The 18,626-nt window shown below is 43.4% G+C and overlaps 1 protein-coding gene across 1 annotated transcript in view; it reads right to left on the minus strand.

Annotated features, from left to right (window-relative positions):
* Positions 1 to 359: 359 nt before the first annotated feature.
* Positions 360 to 18,626, minus strand: part of ISYNA1 (inositol-3-phosphate synthase 1) — a 47,305-nt gene continuing 29,038 nt past the window's right edge. The window contains exons 9-11 of the mRNA XM_075864492.1: positions 17,040 to 17,153; positions 13,885 to 14,102; positions 360 to 1,176 (exon numbers count right to left, since the gene is read on the minus strand). Coding sequence (XP_075720607.1) covers positions 951 to 1,176; positions 13,885 to 14,102; positions 17,040 to 17,153 — 558 coding nt within the window. The 3' untranslated portion in view covers positions 360 to 950. The remainder of the gene's footprint in view (positions 1,177 to 13,884; positions 14,103 to 17,039; positions 17,154 to 18,626) is intronic.

An 18,626-nucleotide genomic window follows, 5' to 3' on the forward strand; every position in this document is an offset into this window, starting at 1 on the left:
TTTAATATATCAGCCTCCAAAAATTTTTCTGATAGAGTAGCTTGTTCCAAATATTACATACTTATTGGCAGTTCATGATTCTACTTACACTGCAAGCAGTGCTTTTCCACCAATATTACATACTTATTGGCGGTTAATGATTCTACTTACACTGCAAGCAGTGCTTTTCCACCAACTAAGGTCCCCAGGTCATGCTCTGACTAATCAAAAGGAATTCCACAAATGATCCACATAATGCAGACGCCTTTTTTCCCCTTTTCAATGGCTTAGGCATGTCCGAGATTTAAACTTCTCACTGGGTTGAAACTTCTATTGGGAATAGATAGCCTAGACACAGATCGACAAAAGACACAAGCAAGTTTTCTTTAAATGGTAAAAGTTTATTGGAGCACACTACTAGAGAGATGTAAACGCTGGTACGTCCCTTTTAATGAATGGAAAGGTAACCAGTGATCTGCTCTACCACAAATGTTGCTATAATTATTCAGGTATGGAGATCATTTGATCCATAGAACTTTATCTGACTGTCCTTATGTGGGGTTCAGGAAGAAATTATCCCCCTGTGAGGTACAACTGGTTACAACCAGGTGGTTTTGGTTTTCTTTCCTCTGGATCAGGCTCATAGGAGTAGACATTGATTTTTTTTTTAGTGCACCAGTTTTTAAACCGTTAATAATTTCACATGAGAGATTCTTCAAGAGACTTTGGTTGAGGTTTTTAAGCTGAAGTTAGTTTTATTAACCTCAAAATATTATATGGACGTTTACCACAAAGCAGTGCAACATTTTAGTAACTAGATCACCTCACTCGTCACACAGCTAACAAAATCTGACATAGGAAAGAGATCAGTGCAATGGTTGGGCCACAAACCTCTATGGTAGTTTTCCATAATAAAAAGGTCCATACTCGTAGATTCTAATAAAATTGGTGGAATGATGTCAACACCTGAACTAATTCTCTATTTCTGTATCACTTGTGGTCACAGTTGGCTCCGGTCTATTACAGTGGCCATTTTTTATGACTTGGTGATGAAAGCCATTGACCTGGCAAGTCCCCTTCTTACTGGAAACGGGGCAAGATGTTAAAACTTTGTTGGATTTCTTAAGACTCATAAAACTTTTTTGCATCTTGTACTCCAGCATCATATGATTCTGAGGTGGTAGACCCAAACAAGCCCTGGGAAAAAAAAAAAAATAAGTTAGCTTCCAATATGGACATCTTACATTAAAGTATTTTCACAGTAGTGTATTAGGGATACACGATGCATCGAAACTTCGATACTCTGCATCCCCAAACGGTTCGATACCGTTGTTTCATGTATTTTGATACTAAGCTGTGCGGTGCAGCTAAGTATTGTAACACATGAATGAATGAGAGTGGGGCTGCGGCTGTGTGATACAGGCAATGCCCCGCTCCAGAGTACTGACAAGTGCGCACCGTCAGGATGATGCGATGCGGCCAGCGCTGCACTAATGAGCGGCGGCACTGAAGACAGAACATGGCGGGCGCACTACAAAACATCCCCATGTTCTGTCTTCAGTGCCTGAACCACCGCTCATTAGTGCAGCGCCGGCCGCATCACCTTATGCTGACTGCACGCGGACTTACGTCAGGAGCAGGGAAATGCTGTATTACTCAGCCGCAGCCCTATAACGGCGGAGATCAGAGAAACCTCTAATCTCCGCCGGTATTGCCCTGAATGCTGCGATCAAAGCGGACCGCAGCATTCAAGGAGAAAATGAGAAGGAAGGGGGGGGGGAATCGAGGGCCATACCATATATGGGCAGACAGCCCAGGGTCTATTGAAGGACCCCAGGGTTGTCTTACTATATTTCCTGTTAGGACATACTTAGGTATGTCCTAACAACTGCCTGTGTACTATCTGTACACAGGCTAATGTACTGTAATATAGATATATGCCAGTACATTAAAGTTTAAAAATAAAGTAAAAACAAAGTAATATTAAATTTAAAAAAATACACATACACCTTTTTTACAATAAACATTAAAAGAAGTCTCATTACATAAAATATACACATTCGGTATTGGCGCGGCCGTAATAACCTGCACAACAATTTTTTGCGGCATTTGTGATGTGTACACTGTAAAAAATTAAAATTAAAAACTTTTCACTTATTAATGTAAGGCACGAGGTGTGATGAATTTAACCTCCATTTGCCTCACATTAATAGTAATTAACCCCATCATGTACCTCACACATTAACCCATTATGACAGAAACATAATGGGGTTAATTACTATTAATGTGAGGCACATGGTGGTTAAATTTCTCACCACACCACACGCCTCACATCAGAAAATGGAAGATTTTTTTTTTTATTACTGTTGGTAAAGTATCATTTTGGTATCGAAATCGCAATACTACACAAAGTATCAGTATCGAAGTCCAAATTCTGGTATCGTGACATCCGCATATCTGAATATGTAGTGTACTTGATTCTTAAAGGGAACCTGTCACCAGCATTTTAGCTATAAAGCCAGCAATACCTGGTGAAAGTGGGTGAATAATCATTGTCCTCTAATCTATAAATATGTTCTAAGTAAGCTCTGTAGCTTTAGTATTCCGTTTTTCAGGGGTCCCACGCCGTATGCAAATGAGCAGAAAAGAGTCAAATCTTCATCTGAAAAGAGTCAGCTTTTCATTCCTGCAGCGTCTCAGAGTGGACTCCACCTCCTCCTTTTTGATTGACAGCTGCTTAGCCAGTCAGGGCCGGACAGGTGGTGGCGGTGGGCGGGGTTAAGAAGCTGCGTCCCAGAGGGAAAAATAATTACCATAAAAGGCGGGAAAAGTTTAAACTACTACATTTACCAACAGAGGAGGACTTCAGGAAAGAAGAGAACAGGAACGAACTCTGGACAGCTGCGGCCATTGAGGGGTCAGGCGAGTTTAACAGGTAAGATGTTGATGACAGGATCCCTTTAACATCGGTGTCACACAAGGCAACAAATTCTACATGCACTGCTCAGGTTTAACCCCTTCCCGCAAATGGATGTACTATTACGTCTTAATTGGCATCATCTTACAGCCTGTGACACCCATGGCCGCGGACCGTTGAGATTACTCACCCCCCCGTCGGCCGCAGCCACGGATCAGTGAGCACTGGCAAGCTTCTCCTCCTCAGGAGACGCCAGCACTCACTTCCACTTAACTCTGCTGTGTCCCGTAGGGTGCGCACGCAAGCTAATGCCTGGCCTTAAAGGGCCAGTGCGCGCACCTGAATTGTGTGTCAAATTAGCCCATGATCACCCTGGACTATAAGAAGGGCCCTGCCCCTTCCTTCATTGCCTGAGCGTTATTGTGTTTACCCGTGTTAGTCTTTTCAAATGGTCCCTTAGTGTTTTCCAGTTCCCAGTGTTCCCATACCTGCATCCTGTGCTACCTTGTTCTTGTGCCATAGAGAGTTTGAGTCGTGTTGTGCTGTATACTACGCCTGCTGTGTTACACCGCGCCTGGTGTCTGCCTGCTGCCAAGGTCCCATCTGAGCCTAAACATCGCTACTGTCTGAAATTACCACAGGTACCCTTATTCGAACTATAGACATTGACTGGTATCCTGTTGGCCACCTGCTATCCCACTACAGCGGTATGGCCCAGTGGGCCCACACACCCACAGTGACACAGCCATTGGATGTAATAGTATGTCCTGGTAATTGTGCAGGCAGGCACAGAAGCTGTAATTACCGGGATCAAAGAAACCACTGATTCTGGCTGTTTATCCCCTTAGATGTTGCCAATAGCGACCAAGGCATCTGAGGAGTTTGACGGCCCATCGGAAAAGGCCCCCAGGTCTGCCATTGGTAGAAGCCTGCCAGGCCAGAGGATTGGCCTTATAAATTGCCTGTCAGTGATACACTGACAGACAATAGAGCTTTGGAATATTTTGATTTGCATACATAATGCTTTGGCATACAGACAATTGTAGCTTCAAGTCCCCTAGTGCGGAAAAGAAAAAAGTTATGTTTATTAATAAATAATAATAATTAAAACAAGATTCTTCTATTTTTGCATATTTATCACACTACAATGTTTCAGATCAAACTACTTTTAATATCAGACACGGATAGCCCAAGTAAACACAAAATGCAATTTTTAAATGATCATATATTTATTGAAAGAAAAAATGTCCTAGCTGGCCTTATGTGAAAAAGTTATTGTCCCCTTAGCCACTAAATCAACCAGTTAGGCCTGATTCACACGAAGGTGTTAAACGTCCGTGGGACGGCCATTGAAACAGCGGCCGTCCCACGGACCTATGCATTTCAATGTGGCCGTTCACACAGCCGTTGTTTCAACGGACCGCGTGAAGGGTCCGTGGGAAAATAGGACATGTCCTATCTTTTCACGCATCACACATCCCTCCATAGACTTTCAACTATGGGGGATGCGTGACATCGCGTCCCGCAGCGCTGAGCACAGATGCACCTCGGACATGAAAAACTGCAATTTTTCACGTCCGAGATGCGCAGCGCTCGTGTGAATCAGGCCTTAATCAAATTCAATTGACAATTGGGTTCAATTTCACAAGCCATCCCCAGGTAGGATTACTGCCAGACAGGTTCTATTTAAGTGATGTTTAGAATCAACATGTCTGGCGACGTGAAGAAGTCTAGGTGGTCTCAAAAAGCAGTGCATAATACCACGTTCTAAAGAGATTCAGATATATATGCCAAACAAAGTCCTTGAAATCCACGGGTCTGTCAAGGGTTACAGCAATTGCTAAGGCTCTGGGACTCACGAACAGTGAGAGTAGTTTTCCACAAATGGTGACATTTTGGTAGGGGAAGATTTAATCACTGTTCTAAGTTTTCACTAAGGCTGGGTTCACACGACCTACTTTCAGGCGTAGTGGAGGCGTTTTACGCCTCGAATTACGCCTGAAAACACGGCTCCAATACGTCGGCAAACATCTGCCCATTCATTTGAATGGGTTTGCCGATTTACTGTGCCGACGACCTGTAATTTTACACGTCGCTGTCAAAAGACGGCACGTAAAATAACAGCCTCGTCAAAGAAGTGCAGGACACTTCTTGGGACGTAATTGGAGCCGTTTTTCATTGAATCCAATGAAGAACAGCTCCAAATTACGTCCATAATTGACGCCTCGCAAAACGTGAGTACGAGCAATTACGTCTGAAATACAGGAGCTGTTTTCTCCTGAAAACAGCTCCGTAATTTCAGCCGTAATTGACGTTACCGTGTGCACATACCCTAAGGGTACGTTCACACGGCCTATTTTCGGCTGTTTTTTGGGCCATAAACGCCCGAAAAAAAATCGGAAGCAGAACGCCTCCAAACATCTGCCCATTGATTTCCATAGGAAAAACAGTGTTCTGTTCAAACAGCCGCGTAAAAAAACGGCCGCGAAAAAGTGCAGGTCACTTCTTGGGACGTTTTTCATTGACTATAGAAAACAGCTCCAAAAACGGCCGTAAAAAAACGCTGTGAAAATCGCGAGTGGCTTAAAAAAACATCTGAAAATCAGGAGCTGTTTTCCCTTTCGCCTATTTTCAGACGTTTTTTGCTAAGCGTGTGAACATACCCTAAGGCTGGGTTCACACACCCTATTTATGGACGTAATTCGGGCGTTTTAGCCTCGAATTACGTCCGAAAATACAGCTCCAAAGCGTCGGCACACATTGGTCCATTCATTTGAATGGGTTTTACGATGTACTGTGCCGACGTTCATTTTTTTTACGTGCCGCTGTCAAAAGACGGCGCGTAAAAAAGACGCCCGCGTCAAAGAAGTGCATGTCTCTTCTTGAGACGTAATTGGAGCAGTTTTCCATTGACTCCATGGAAAAACAGCTCCAATTACGTCCGTAATGGACGCTGTGAAAAACGCCTGCACATGCCATTACGTCTGAAATGCCGGAGCTGTTTTCTCCTGAAAACAGCTCCGTAATTTCAGGCGTATCGGAGGCTGCCGTGTGAACATACCCTAAGAGTGCATCGACGACTCATCCAGATCATCACAAAAAAACCCAGACAAACCTCTTAAGAACTGCAGGCCTCAGTTAAAGGCTATGTACACCTTTAAAAAAAACAAAAAACACACCAGGGGCATAACTAGGAAAGACTGGGCCCCATAGCAAACTCTCAAACTCCCCCCCCCCTCAAGTGCCACAAGCAGTCCCCCCTTATAGATAGTGCCCCATGTAGAATGTGCCATACAGCCCCGCCTATAGACAGTGTCACACCCCCACTTGTAGATAGCGCCCCCACCTCCCCCTTGTAGATCGTGCCATACAGCCCCCCCTGTAGATAGCGCTATACAGCTCCCACTGTATATAGTGCCGCACAGCCCCCCCTTATTTGATTGCGCCACACACAGACCCCTGTAAATTGCGCCAGAGCCCTCCCCTTCTAAATAGTGCCACACAATCCCCCCTTAGTAGTGCCACACAGCTCCCCCTTGTGTAGTGCCACACAGCTCCCCCTTGTGTATAGTGCCACACAGCTCCCCCTTGTGTATAGTGCCACACAGCCCCCCTTGTGTATAGTGCCACACAGACCCCCCCCCCTTGTGTATAGTGCCACACAGCCCCCCCCCCCTTGTGTATAGTGCCACACAGCCCCTCCTCTTAGTGTATAGTGCCACACAGCTCCCCCCCTTAGTGTATAGTGCCACACAGCTCCCCCCTTAGTGTATAGTGCCACACAGCCCCTCCCTTGTGTATAGTACCACACAGCCCCCCTATAATGAGTAATTAGCATACAGTATGCGCCGTTTTTAAAAGTGGATTTTAAAGATTTTGCTGCATCTGAAAAAAACCTACATTTGGAAATATTGTCAGGTCATGTATTACCGCATGGTGGCGGTTCAAGGGGTTAAAGCTACCAGACAGGTTCCCATGAAATATACAATGAATTGAGAACAATTCCATCTGCCCTGCAATTTTGTTATTATAAATATATCCTATATAATTACAGCTCCAGAACCAAGCTCAATACATATATACAGCACCGGAACCAAGCTCAGTACATAAATACAGCACTAGAACCGAGCTCAGTACATATATACAGCACTAGAACCAAGATCAGTACATACACACATATATATATATATATATATATATATACACACATACATACATACATACATGAATACACACACAGCCCCAGAACAAATACAGCTTAATTTGGTGCAACCCCTGCCGTATAGGTTTGTACGGTGTAAAACGACAGGTCCCAGCATGGCCCGAACAATAGTAAGGATATGCTGGGAGATGCGGTTTCACGAAAAAAAAAAAAAAAAAACATACCACCAATCATCTCGCTGCAGATCATACAGTGCTGATTAGAGGCAGAATAAACATTTACATTAAGTGACTCACAGGTGACGTTTCAGATTCTAGTTCTTTTCCCTCCGGTCCAGACCTCTAGGATGGATTTCTCCCGGCCACGACCAATTTCTTCAGGTTTTCCGCTCAGAGGTCTTCAGCTTCTCACTTTTAAAACATTTCTGCACCTATAAAACGAAGATAAAATTCTCAACACCTCTAAATACAATAAAGCTCCATACACTGAACCACTAACTATAATAGCACCATACACTGCGTCCGATTATAATAGTACCATACAGTGTCTCACACACACACACACACACCGTGCCCCCATAGCCCCCTGTAGATAGTGCCCTACATAGAAGCCCCTGTAGATAGTACCCCACATACGGTCTCCGGAGCTGCAAGGCAATAGTGCTAACCACTGAGCCACCGTGCTGCTCTACATATAGCTTCCCCTATGCTCCACATATAGCCCACCCCTGTATATAGCGTCCCATATATAGCCCAAACCTGTAGATAGTGCCTTACAAATAGCTCCCCCTATAGTGCACCACATACAGTGCACCTCTGTAGATAGTACCTCACATATAACTGCCCTGTATATGGTATCCCACCTATAGCCCACCCCTGTAGACAGTGCCCTATATATAGCCACTCTGTAGCTGGTGCCCCATAGGTAACCCACTCCTGTATATAGTGTCCCACATATAGCCAGAAAAAGAAAGTATCGCCCTCAAGCGACAAGCCTAATTTCCCAGCTACCTAACAATTGATAGATTAAAAGTATTTCTTTATTAGCTACTTATAGCAAGACGAACACACACACAAATTTAAAATTCTCACTACCAGGAGACCGGGTAACAGTATCTTGCCTTTGGTGCAGGCATAAGGCAGCTACCGATAGGGTACGCATTGACAATTGTAAAGTTAAATTGCTCAAAAAAGTCAACTAAATAGGTAGCAAGGTGAAACCGGTCAGTGGTAGGAATTAAAAAGATTTAGCAAGCCCCCCCGACATGTTTCGCTACGGAGTAGCGTCCTCAGGGGTACACACATATAGCCCACTCCTATAGATAGTGCCCTACAAATAGCTCCCCTACAGATCGTGCTCTTCATATAGTGCTCTGTATATAGTGGCCCACATCCCCACATCTAGACCCCCCCTGTATATAGTGGCCCACATATAGACAAACCTCCCCCCTGTAGATCGAGCCCCCACTGTAGATAACGCTACTCACAGTTTTAGTAGAAAAAAATATAAACAATTCCATACTCACCCTGATTCCGTTCCCGCGCTGTTCGGTGGCAATGCAGATCTGCTCTCTTCTAAGCAGGTCTGCTGGAGCTGAACGTTGCAAGTGGGGAGTCGTTCAAAGGCGCTAATTGGCAGGGCAGAATGACTTGCCCGTCAATCAGCGCCTTTCGAGCACAGAAGCGGCGCGATGACGTCATTGTAAGGCGCTGAATGGTCGGGAACGGAACATGCCCGGCTATCCAGCGCTAATGCACGTATTTGTACCTGTGTGCTATAGACGCAGGTACAATTACTGCAAGAGGGAGTAGCGGCGCCACCGGCCATATGGGGGAGGCGTGTCGGCGGGCGGCATGGGCCCCCTCAAGCCGCGGGCCCCACAACAGTCGCTACAGCCGCTGCACAACACTATCAGTGTTTTGTGCCACTCTCTAAATACTTTGTTAAAAAGCAAAAAATGACTTACCGGTAATTGTTTTTTTTGGAGCTCATGACCGCACCCATGCGAGTAGATCGCCCATCCCAGGACAGGAAACCTGAGGAGATAAAAAGGTTCACACCCCCTTCACACCTCAGTGATTTGCAAGAAAGGAAATACCCGGAGGAGTGAAACAAACAAGGATTCTTGAAAGATAACACCACGAGAGGCAGAGATGAAAGGGACCCAAATCAGGTAAGTTATATCCCAACTCTGCCTAGGCCAGACCCTGACCTATAGACCTCCACACGGAGAAAAGAATAGAGTTAACAGACTCCGTACCAAATAAAATCTTATAAGTGAGGGAATATATAAGGTGCGGTCATGAGCTCCAAAAAAAATCTCAGAAATCCTCCTGCAGGAGTAATGGCAATAAGGAAAGTACATTTTATGGTTAGTAGTCTGATAGAAATATTTTCAATAGGTACAAATGGACTTTGAGAAAGGCCCAAGAGGACAGTATTTAGATCCCAAGGTGGTACTACAGACCTATGAGTGGGACTCAGACGTGATGATGCTCAAATAAAATCTCTTTACCCAGGGATGTTCGGGTAGGGGGGGGGGGGGGGGGTCACCTTGCCTCACAAAAAAACAATATATAAAGTGATCAAAAAGTCGCATGTTCCCCAAAATGGTACCAATAATAACTACAGCTCGTCCCGCAAAAAAACAGCCCTTAACCACTAAGTCTATGAAAAAATAAAATAAGTTAAGGCTCCAATAAGTCAGGAAAGAAAAATATGCAGCAGTACAGGCAAGAGGCGAACACTTCTGTTTCAAGCTGCGATTTATCAGGGCCCTAAAATTAAGGAACCAGGAAGGGAAGGACTGAAACATCTGCTGGAAGCGATGGTGCCCGTATTATACCAGGACAACACTTTCTCCAGCAAAATTCCCCTAACGGCAAAGGTGTGGACTGTAGACCAAAAGGGGATAAGAAAGGACACCATTTATCAGTGAGACACTGGCCTGTGCAGAAAGGATTGCTTCACAGTGTAACAAATATCTATGGATTATTTTATGTTTTTTTTACCCCATTATTATACCACCTCACTATCCCCCTGATATACTCTGCCCGGCTTACATATATCCCCACAATAAACACTAAAATACCAGTAATACCCCAAACAAATCTACTACCAAACAAAATCCACGCTCCAAAAGCCAAATGGCGCTGCCTCCCTACTGAGCCCTACAGTGTGCCAAAACAGCGGTTTACTTCCACATATGTGGCATCGCCATACCCGGGAGAACCCTTTTAACAATTTTTGGGGTGTGTGCCTCCAGTGTCACAAGCTGGGCACAACATATTTGCCACTGAAAAGGCATATCTAGCCAAAAATTGCAATTTCTACTTTGCACCACCCGCAGCACAATCATTTATGGAAAAGACCTGTGCGGTGAAAATGCTTACTACATCTCTTAATAAATGCCTCTGAGCCTCTGCAATTGTGAACCAATACTTTGTAAATCGCCAAATTAGACCTCAATTTCGCATGGTACTCTTTCACTCCTGAGCCCAGTCAAACGTCCAGGCAAGAGATTAGAGCCACACGTAGGGTGTTTCTAAAATCGGGAAACACAGCATAATAATTCGAGTGCTGTCTTGTTATGGTGGCACAAGCTGGGCACCACATATTGGTATATCGATTGAAAAATCCCATTTTCACTCTGCAACATAGAGTGCACACTAATTTCTGGAAAACACCTGCAGGGTTAACATGCTCACTGCACCCCTAGGTAAATACCTAGGTGTAGTTTCCAAAATGGGGTCACTTGTGGGGGATTTCCACTGTTTTGGTCCCACAGGGGCTTTGCAAATGCGACCGTGCACAGAAACCAATTCTGTACATCCAAAAGTCAAATGACGCTCCTTCCCTTCTGAGCCATACTGTTTGCCCAAACAGAAGTTTAAGACCACATATGGGGTATTGCCGTACTCCAGAGGAGTTGCTTTACAAATGTTGGGTGCTTTTCCTACTTGATTTGTTCAGAAAACAAAAAAATTATGTCTTATTGAAGAAATTTTTTTTCAATTTCACTGCCCAATTCTAATAAAATCTATGAAACAGCTGTGGGGTCAAAATGCTCAATACACCCCTAGATAAATTCCTTGTGGGGTGTAATTTCCAAAATGGGGTATTTTTGGGGGTGTTTCCTTTTTCTTTTGGCATCACAAGACCTCTTCAAACCGGTCATGGTGCCTAAAATATATTCTAAAAGAAGGCCCCAAAATCCTCTAAGTGCTCCTTTGCTTCTGAGGCCTCTGCTTCAGTCCATTAGCACACTAGAGACACATGTGGGATATTTCTAAAAACTGCAGAATCTGGGCAATAAGTATTGAGTTGTGTTTCTCTGGTAAAACCTTCTGTGTAACAGAAAAAAAATGGATTAAATATGAATATCTGCAAAAGAAATAAAATTTGTAAGTTTCACTTCCCCTTTGCTTTAATTCTTGTGAAACGCCTAAAGGGTTAAGAAACTTTCTAAATGCTGTTTTGAATACTTTGAGGGGTGCAGTTTTTAAAATTGGGTGACTTATGGGGGGGGTTTGTATTGTATAGGCCCCTCAAAGCCACTTCACAACTGAACTGGTCCCTGTAAAAATAGCCTTTTGAAATTTTCTTGAAAATGTGAGAAATTGCTGCTAAAGTTCTAAGCCTTGTAACGCCCTAGAAAAATAAAAGGACGTTCAAAAAAACTATGCAAACATAAAAGTAGACATATGGGAAATGTTAACTAGTAACTGTTTTGTGTGGTATTACTATTTATTTATTTTTACAAGCAGATACATTTAAATTTAGAAAAATGCTAATTTTTAAATTTTTCGCTAAATTTTGGTGTTTTTCCACAAATAAATACCAGGTGTATCGACCAAATTTTACCACTAACTTAAAAGTACAATGTGTCACGAGAAAACTCTCTCAGAATCGCTTGGATAGGTAAAAGCATTCCAAAGTTAGGCCTCATTTACACGAGCGTATGCGTTTTGCGCGCGCAAAAAACGCTGCGTTTTGCGCGCGTATGCATGGCGTATGCACTGCGTATACGCAGCCTTGTTGCGTTTTAAACGCGCAAAAGGCATTTGACAGCTCCGTGTGTCATGATGCGCGGCTGCGTGATTTTCACGCAGCCGCCATCATAGAGATGAGGTAGTCGAGGCCCGTCACTGTCCAAGGTGCTGAAAGAGCTAACTGATCGGCAGTAACTCTTTTAGCACCCTCGACAGTGAATGCCGATCACAATATACACCAACCTGTGAAAATAAAAAGACTTTCATACTTACCAAGAACTTCCTGCTTCCCCCAGTCCGGGCTCCCGGCCGTTGCCTTGGTGACGCGTCCCTCTCTTGCCATCCGGCCCCACCTCCCAGGATGACGCCGCAGTCCATGAGACCGCTGCAGCCTGTGATTGGCTGCAGCCTGTGCTTGGCCTGTGATTGGCTGCAGCTGTCATTTGGACTGAACTGTCATCCCGGGAGGTCGGACCGGAGTTATCGGTAAGTCAGAACGTCTTTTTTTTTTTACAGGTTCATGGATTTTCGGAGCGGAAGTCACTGTCCATGGTGCTGAACCAGTTTAACGCTTTCAGCACCGTGGACAGTGACTGTCTCCTGACGTCGCGTACCCGAACATTTTTTACCGGTTTCGGTCAAAACGAGTTTGGCCGAACCCGGTGAAGTTCGGTGCGCTCATCTCGAATTTGACACTCCGTTTGGATGTTTGTAACCAGAAAAGCACGTGGTGCTTTTCTGTTTACATTCAGGAGTTTGACAGCTCTTGCGTGATTTTCGCGCATGCAACGCAGGACCGTCAGTGTGGCATGCGTTGTTTTCACGCACCCATTGAAGTCAATGGGTGCGTGTTGCGTGAAAAACGCAAGAATATAGAACATGTCGTGAGTTTTACGCAACGCACTCACGCAGCGCAAAATTCACGCATCGTCTAAACAGCCCCATAGACTATTATAGGTGCGTACGACACGCGTGAAAAGCACGCGCGTCGCACGCGCGTATAATACGCTCGTGTAAATGAGGCCTTATGCTGATGACCTATCCGGTGGATAGGTCATCAGTTGTTTGATCATGGAAAACCCCTATAAGGTTTTGGAGTGGCCAATTTAGTCCTGACTTGAATCCCATTGAGATGTTGTGGCAAGACCTTAAATGGGCAAATCATGGGCAAAATCCTCCAATGTAGCCAAATTGAAACAATTCTGCAAAGAAGAGTGGGCCAAATTCCTCCATAGCGATGTAAAAAGACATCACAAGTTATCGCAAGCATTTGATTACAGTTGTCACTGCCAAGGGTGGCTGGTTTAGGGGCAACTTTTCACATGGGTGATATAGGTTTTGAACAAATCATCCTCAAATAGAATGACCATTTTAATCCTGCATTTTGTGTTTACTCGTGTTGTCTGTATCTTTTATTAAAATTAGTAGTATGATCTATAGCTTTAAAATGTTGCAAAATTATAAAAAAAATAGAAGAAATTGGGTGAGGGGCAAATACTATAAACAGTGCTGTAAAAAAGTATCGCCACAATCTTAACCACCCATAGAATAAAGCTACCATATAATTTGTACCACACACTAACCTGTCCTAAAAAAAGAAAAGCAGCCCTCATACTGCTACGTTGACACAAAACATGTGACTTGCTGCTTTGGCACAGATTTAGGTCAATATTGGGGGACCCCAACTCTAGGACGTCCATATGCCCTAAAAGGTCATTATGGTGATAGAAATTTTATAGTGGATATTTGAGAATGTCCCATCCTCTAACCATGTATGTAATAAAACTTAGTTTATATGTAACCTGTCCTAAATCAATATAGAGCACATATAGTACCTGAGGATGTTCTCAATGCAGTTTCGCTGTCTGAAAAGTGCGTTAATTACTGGGGTTCCCTCTGGTACAAGTGGGGCTTTAAGGAGGAAGCTGAGAATGGACAGGACACTGTGAAATGTCTGGAAGTCTTGTTCTTTTTCAGTGCGGAAAGTTATCCTTTGACAGATTTCAGTGAGAATCACCAGGTCTAGGATAATGGGACTAGCCAGAAGGGAGTCCTGAAAATGAAATAAAACAATTGGTAAACACTTTCAAAATAACTATTAAGATAATGAAAAAAAATTATTGTGAACACTTCACTTAAAAAAAATAAAAAATGGAAAGGTGACAAGTGCTCTCTGTGCACACATCAAGAATCTTTGTATTTTTAATTACAAACCTTCGTGTTTTTGCATAGAGTAGTGTATTTTTCAAATGCCAGACACTAGACCACCTATATTCCCTATATCTAAACATTTACACAAGGTTCTAGAACAAGATTTCAGATCTTGAATGGCTTTGTCTGTACTGACTGGGAATGCACTAGGGTAGAAGTAAAGGTCCTTTTACACCGGCCGATAAGAGGCCGCTGCAGCGAGCACCGAACGACGAGACATCGTTGATCACCGCTCACTTGCTCCGGTCACACAGAGCTATGAATGGGGACGAGCGGTCGTTACTCAGATCGCTCGTCCCCATCCATTATCAGGTCGTCAGCGCGTCTCCCTGTTTACAAAAGGAGATGTGCTGCCGACAATGATAATAATATTTAATTATTTTTTTTTTAAAACGATCCGGCCAGCAGATGAGCGAGCATTTGCTCGTTCATCTGCTGATCATTCCCCTGTGTACACAGGGCAATGATTGGGAATGAGTGTTATATGATCGCTTGTCTGCACAATAATCGTCCTGTGTAAAACCCCCTTTAGGCAAGATAATTGTAGTTTCTGAAAATCCTGCCCAGTGGTAAAAAAGTTTTGCCACCATATACTTGGTAGTGCCTTATTACTATGCCACCTAATTTTTTTTTGGGGGGTGGTGAAGGTGCTATAGATTCCGGTTTCAAAACGGGCATCAGCTACTTTTCGCAATGGTGCAGTATTGCAGTTCTTGCATAACTCAAAGTTGAAAGTGGGGATTTGCAGGCAAAAACATAAAATCCAACCATTCAGCCCCTTTATTAGACTGCTGGACCTCCACCAATCAGATAGGGATGGCATATTGCTAGGCTATCCCATCAATTACTATGGTGAAAAAAAAACCTTTAATGCCAAGCTACCATTTAAAAGAAAGCTAAAAATGCTGCTGTGAGTCATTGATTAAAGGCGTTGTCTTAAGATGACAACTCATGCCCATATGCCATATTAGTGATTATGGACCTCATAGGAAGGCGGTCTACTATTTGGGACCCCTAGTATGCCAGAACATTGAGCCGCTATAGAGCAGCTGCCATTCTGGTGGACCTAGCCTCTCCATGTATCACATGGTCGGCCAATTATTTGAATGGCTGGCACGTAATGCTACATCTTTCCTGTAGCAGCCGCTAGAAGCAAAATGTGTGGCCAGACGCTGCTTCTCCCTTACAATAAGGGTACGAACACAAACAGCATAGTCAGGGTTGATACGCTGCGTCAAGCTGCGCAGCGTAGCCGCCCTGACCACTGCAGGGAATGCTGTCCGAAAAATCGCAATAACAAACGTTAATACTTACCCCCTCCCTCTTCTCTGAGCGGAGTCCAGCTTCCTGGGATGACATCACAGGCCATGTGACCGCTGCACCGGTCACATGGTCGGAAACGTCATTCCAGGAGGCTGGACTGGAGAGGAAGCAGGGAACTTTGGGGAAGTATAATTTTTTTATTTTTTTTCTTACTTACAATTTTTGCAGCGGAATCTGTGTGATTCCGCCGCAAATGTCGTAACAGAACTCTACTTTGAATTCAATGGGGTGCTTAAACGTGCAACAATGGGGAAAACATGCAACGGAAGAGCTGTGGTTCCACAGCATTAATCGACATGCTGCGGTTGAGGAAACCGCACATCAATTTGTGTGCGGTTTTCTTCGCCGGCTTTTTCTCGACGTGCGGGGACAAGATTTGTTGAAATCTCACCAGCACTGCTTCTACTGAATCCGTTGCAGAAAATCTGCAGTGTTTATGCCGTGTGTTTGTACCCAAACTGTTGAGTTAGAGAAGCCAGGTCTGCAGCGTTCAGCTTATCGCTGGGCAGGCTTTTAATTAAAAAGTGGTTGTCCTTGTGAGATTAAATATAATCTGTTACATTCCATTTTATTTTTAAGGGATTTTTGCGCTTTATACTATCTTTACTTGTTCGAAGAGGCCTTAATAAACTCTGTGCTCCCCCTGCTGGGAGCCCCAGTGATCAGCTATGGGGAAACCTGGCAAGCGTTCAATTATCCTGCAGCACCACTAAAGAGGAAATTAAGCATTACGAATGCCCATTCAAATCAATGGGTTGTCGGTGTAATGCAGGACAGGACCTCCAGAGTGAGATACGCTTTGTAACCTCTTTACACTCTGGCCAAGAGATGCAGATTCTGAATAGCAGACTCCACCCCATTAAAGGGGTTTTCCCGTCTTGGACATTTATGCCGCTTCCACAGGATATGCCAGAAATGTCCAATAGATGCAGGTCTCCTGACCCCCGCTCTACCTAGCTGAGCTACGCTGTTTACGTAACTCCCATTCACTTCTATGGGAGTTATGGAAACAGCGTAGCTCAGCAACCTCGGCTGTTTACCGACGTCCCGACCACCTCATCGGGAAGTGGCTGGGAAGCAGTGCAAGCCGAGCAAGGTAAAACGAGGTTCAGGGGGCCCCGTTCTAAAGATATGTGTGGGTCCCAAAGGTGGGATACACATATATTGGACATTTATGGCATGCCATAAGTGTCCAAGATGAGAAAACCCCTTTAACTCAGAATTCCCTAGTAGGGTATATGAAAATGGGATTTCTAAACTCAATAACCAATTTTATGTACTGTATTTTTGGGACTACAGAACATACTGAAGTAAAAAAATAAAATAAAAAGGTGCTAAAATTTTACTTGTCCACAACATTTCAATATTACACAGGTCAAGAAAAGTTAAAGCAACGGCAAGGATAATGATAATATAAGTCAGCAAGACAAAGAAAAAAAAGAAAAAAAGGAATTACCTCACAAGTGTTGTGAATAACAATGGTGTTAGAGCCCCCCATCATGATTTCGGATGTATACTCATCCATTGCTCTTTTACTGTCTCCCACATATGGGACATATTTAATAACCACCTAGAAACAGACAAAGCACCGATTATACACACAACACACTGAATAACTTCACTATTAGCTTCAATAAAGAAATTAAGGCATTGTTGGAGAAAGATAAAAATGGACAGAATACAAATTATCTTCCGATGACAAAAAGGCTAGAATTTCAAATATCAGCAGCTATACTGCAAAATGTTGTGGGAAAATGTTAATTGCCTGACACCTAAGGGTATGTTCACACGCACTAATTACGGACGGAATTCGGGCGTTTTTGCCCCGAATTACGTCCGAAAATAGCGCCTCAATAGCGTTGACAAACATCTGCCCATTGAAAGCAATGGGCAGACGTTTGTCTGTTCACACGAGGCGTATATTTACGCGCCGCTGTCAAATGACGGCGCGTAAATAGACGCCCGCGTCAAAGAAGTGACCTGTCACTTCTTTGGCCGTAATTGGAGTCGTTATTAACTCCAATGAATAGCAGCGCCAATTACGTCCGTAATGGACGCGGCGTTCAAGCGCCTGCACATGCCGTTACGGCTGAAATTACGGGGATGTTTTCAGGCGGAAACATCCCCGTAATTTCAGCCGTTACGGACGCTGTCGTGTGAACATACCTTTACAGTCCTGAACTAGAGCAAAACAGCAGTAAAAGAAAGTGGATTGGGATATTGGTTGAAACTTTGAATTCCTAAAAGTAGTAGTTCAGTGGATCGTGATCTACTACTATTATTGTGTCAGGACTAAAGAAGGCATACTGACAGGAAGAACAGAAGTCATTTTTGGAAACAAGGTATCCAATTAACCCCTTAAGGACACGGCCAATTTTAGCCTTGAGGACAGAGCAATTTTTTTTACATTTCCCTCTTTGCATCCCGACGCTCATAACGCTTTTATTTTTTGTACGATGTAGTTGTATGAGACTTTGTTTTTTGTGGGACGAGTTGTACTTTATGTACGTACCATTTTTTGGTACAAATACATTATCGTTTAATTTCTATAAATTTTTAATTAGATTAAAATGCAGAAAAAAAGCAGTTGTGCAGCAGTTTTAATATTTTTTTTTTTACACCATACACCGATCATCATAAATAATGTAATACATTTGTTGTACAGGTTGTTACGGTCGTGGCGATACCAAATATGTCTATATTATTTCATGTTTTGGGACTTATATTTTAAAAAGTTTATTTATTATAAAAAATGTGTTTCTCTGTGTATTTTATTTACTTTTTATTTATTTATTTACCATTATTTTTTTTTTACATTCATTTTACTTTTTTTTTAATCCCATAAAGGGATTTATCATTTGGATTTTGTAACTGCAATGTACTGGCATAGATCTATATGCCAGTACATTAGCCTGTTACTGATTGTACACAGGCAGTTGTTAGGGCATACCTCAGTATGCCCTAACAACAGGAAATATGTTCAGATAGCCCTGGGGTCCTTCACTGGACCCTGGGCTGTCTGGCCATACGAGTTGTGGGCTTT

The sequence above is a fragment of the Rhinoderma darwinii genome, chromosome 1 (assembly GCF_050947455.1).
Source record: "Rhinoderma darwinii isolate aRhiDar2 chromosome 1, aRhiDar2.hap1, whole genome shotgun sequence".
In the NCBI taxonomy this organism is placed as follows: domain Eukaryota; kingdom Metazoa; phylum Chordata; class Amphibia; order Anura; family Rhinodermatidae; genus Rhinoderma; species Rhinoderma darwinii.